We start from the raw sequence: 3,558 nt of genomic DNA, 5'->3' as shown, positions 1-3,558 counted from the left end.
ACTTTGAGATTGATCTGAAGTTCAATGCAGATTTAAAATCATAAGAAATAGTTTACTGATACTGTTTTTGAAACCAAATCTTTGCATAACTACAGGAAACACTGCATCTAACAATGGTTTGGAAAAAAAATGGTTAATTAAAAATAATAATAAATAAAAGCATATACTATACATCAACTCAAATACGGTTATCTAATAAGCATGTGTCCTATTCTGTGTACTAAACTCCTGAAACACTGGTGTCTCTTTGAAACATTGGTGTCTCTTTGTATGATATGACGATAGTTTTTTCAAAACAAGTAAAATGCTTATGAAGTGACTCAGAGCAGTTCTAGAGATTATCGCGTTTTGATTCAAGTGTACTGACCTACTTTTGATTTATTCGTCCAAAATGTGGCATATTCCTTCCACGTTAGGCTATAGGAATTCCGTTTTTACGACTGGATTCTACGAACCAGTCTGTGTTTTCCGCATCGCGGAAATTATAGGGCCGTATGTCTCAGTAGTCGGCGCAATTTGGGAAAGAAATCAATTAAATCTGTATGTGGAAGTGTGTAAATATTCAAATGTAATCCCCTTTGTAATCGTTAACATTTTCATAAGTAACTGTAATTTAATTACACATTATTTCTTAGTAACTGTAACTGATTACAGTTACATTTATTTTGTAATTAAATTACGTAATGCCGTTACATGTAACTAGTTACTCCCCAACACTGACAATGTCATACAAAAAAATACAAAACACCACCGTGGTAACAAACTTGACAAAAGAATAAAGCAATAAACAGTAATTTAACAACATAAGATGTAACAAACCCCTAACGTACATAATTGATGAGAAAAAATGAAAGCTGAAACTTGTTTCAACGAAAAACCATCAAATGTAAGCTGGGATTCTGGGAATGTCAGTTTACGTTCTTTTTAGCTGTAAATTATAAGGAAATTTTTCACTTCCAAAAACTGTACATCTAACAGTATTTTACTGCAAAATTACCTAAAATGTCTCATTAGATTTAATATATGTATATACACATACACTTTTTTTAAATAATAAACTTCCATTATCTTTTTTTATAGTGAGGCTTATTAACTGTATCAGATTCAAGTTTTGCCCCCCTGAATAACTGATGTATATAAGCATAACTATTCTTTTGTCCCAGCGTGGTGATGACTGGATCCTACAACAACTTCTTCCGAATGTTGGACCGCAGCCAGCGGCGGGACGTCACCCTGGAGGCTTCGCGCGAGAGCTGCAAGCCCCGGCAGGTGCTGAAGCCTCGCAGGGTTTGCGCAGGCGGCAAGCGAAAGAAGGATGAGATCAGCGTGGACAGTCTGGACTTCAACAAGAAGATCCTACACACCGCCTGGCACCCGCAGGAAAATATCATCGCCGTGGCAACCACCAACAACCTCTACATCTTCCAGGAAAAAGTGAACTAATACTGTCGTCATGGGGAAAGGAAACCTCTGAACCTCTCTCTCTCTCTATGTGAAAATGAAAAAAAAAAAAGAACTAGCAAAAATAATTTCTGTGACAGCCACCATCATCACATAACCAACCTTGGCCTACTCCAGGACAGAATGAACTAGTCGAGCCAACTAGTGGCTGCCAATACTGAGTAAACTGGTTCAGACTGGTCTGGAGAAGAGCGCAACCTGGCTTCGGCCTCTGTGGCACCATGACACGCGCCTTGCTCTGGTGATGTTGTGCCAACCTGTGTCTGTACCCTCCGTCCCTTTTCCCCTTACCCACAAGTCCGAGCCCAGGGATGAAATGGGCGGCATTCTCTTGACGGATTTCAACCATATGTTTTTTTTTTTTTCTTTTGATTTTTGGCTTTGGTTTATTCAAGGTGTCTGTATAAAAACTCATTTGAACTCATGTGGATGTGTCGCTGTGTCCTTTTATCCTCCATATGTTGTTTGTGCCATTGTAACTGTTTTTAATATTATCAGAGAAACTGCCAAGTTGTTTAGTTTTAATTTAGTTTTAATTTTTTTTAATGTTTAATTTTTTTTTAGTTCTCATTACATTTCATACTGTCCCGTTACACTCCATTACAGCTACAAAAGGTTACGGCTGTTTCTTTTCAGATATCCACACACTCATACCCGCCATCACATTGGTCCAAAGAGCTTTTCCTGTTCTTTTTTATTTTTTGTGGCATAGACGGCATTGCCGTGTTTGCTGTAGTAGTGTAACATCTACATTTGTTCAAGCATATACACTCCAGTTGGACTGCTCGTTCATGTACGAGTCATTCAGCCTTACAGGGTTTATTTTCCTTTGTGATCCATGCCCGATTTCTGTCTACACTTTCTCTATCTCAAGAGTTACAAATTGAGAAAGATTATAGAGATTATGATATCAAAATGGTATTTATAAACGGAACAAACAATTAAATGAGAGTTGTGTCTTCTTTGAATATGCAAAGCATGCCTAGTGCAAAACTGAAAAGCATTAGTGCTGTCAAACATATATAGGGGGAAGCATGGTGAAGGCAGAAATATGCCCACATAATTATGAGACCTTAACATGTCAATGATGTATGGCAAGCCGTTTTAGCATTTCAGATTTGTCACTGGTACTAATTTCACTAAAAATTATTCAGTACCATGCATTTTACCTAGTAAATATATTTTTTTAATAGTCTTAGGGGGCATTTACACAATGTTGTTTTCAGTTAAAAATGGAAAACTGGGGGTTTTTGCGGTTCATTTACACAACGTTTTGAGGGCCTGAAAATGCAAACTTTTGTAAACGGGTTTCAAAGTACAAGTTTTTGAAAATGATACTGCTATCATCTCTGTAAACTACAAACACAAATTTGTGAAAAAGGTGACTTCATGCGTAAAACATGTTCAGTCTATAGGTATATGTGTGGGCATCTAGTGGGTTTTTTTTTTTACAAAATGACGTGACATTACTGGCCTGGCATACATGATACCAGGGGTGTCCAAACTCGGTCCTGGAGGGCCGGTGTCCTGCAGAGTTTAGCTCCAACTTGCCTCAACACACCTGCCTTTAAGTTTCTAGTATGCCTAGTAAGAGCTTGATTAGCTGGTTCAGGTGTGTTTAATTGGGGTTGGAACTAAACTCTTCAGGACACCGGCCCTCCAGGACCGAGTTTGGACACCCCTTTATGATACAGTGTTCTTAGTTGTTTTCGCGGATCCGTGTGAACAGGGATCGTTTTGACATCATTGTCATCTGTCAAACTTTTTCGTTTTTAGTTCACCACTGTTGTGTAAACATCCTTAGACATTTTTTATTAAATAAAATACTATCTTACGATGAATGGTCAGAATGACTGTTCGAATGTAAATTATAATAATAACAGTAACCTTATCTAAATGGTAAGTGCAATTGATCTAATTGTGAACGTTTCACCCATGTGTGGCTTTCTACCTTTTTGGCAGGGCAGCTGTCCTGCAGAATTTAGCTCCAACCCTAATCAAACACGTGAACAAGCTAATAAATTCTGTCTTCAAGATCACTAGAAAGCTACAGGCAGGTGTGTTTGATTATAGGGTTGGAGCTAAACTGCAGGACAG

At 37.9% G+C, this 3,558-nt stretch overlaps 1 protein-coding gene across 1 annotated transcript in view; it reads left to right on the top strand.

Annotated features, from left to right (window-relative positions):
• The window catches only part of LOC107687801 (serine/threonine-protein phosphatase 2A 55 kDa regulatory subunit B alpha isoform), a 24,863-nt gene extending 22,465 nt beyond the window's left edge, over nucleotides 1-2,398 (top strand). Inside the window, exon 11 of the mRNA XM_016485264.1 lies at nucleotides 1,164-2,398. Within this exon, the coding sequence (XP_016340750.1) occupies nucleotides 1,164-1,443 (280 nt within the window). The 3' untranslated portion in view covers nucleotides 1,444-2,398. The remainder of the gene's footprint in view (nucleotides 1-1,163) is intronic.
• The last annotated feature ends 1,160 nt before the right edge of the window (nucleotides 2,399-3,558 follow it).

The sequence above is a fragment of the Sinocyclocheilus anshuiensis genome, unplaced genomic scaffold (assembly GCF_001515605.1).
Source record: "Sinocyclocheilus anshuiensis isolate Anshui unplaced genomic scaffold, SAMN03320099.WGS_v1.1 scaffold205, whole genome shotgun sequence".
NCBI lineage: Eukaryota > Metazoa > Chordata > Actinopteri > Cypriniformes > Cyprinidae > Sinocyclocheilus > Sinocyclocheilus anshuiensis.
The sequence above is the reverse complement of the archived record's forward strand: the minus strand, read 5'-3'. Positions and strand labels throughout refer to the sequence as shown.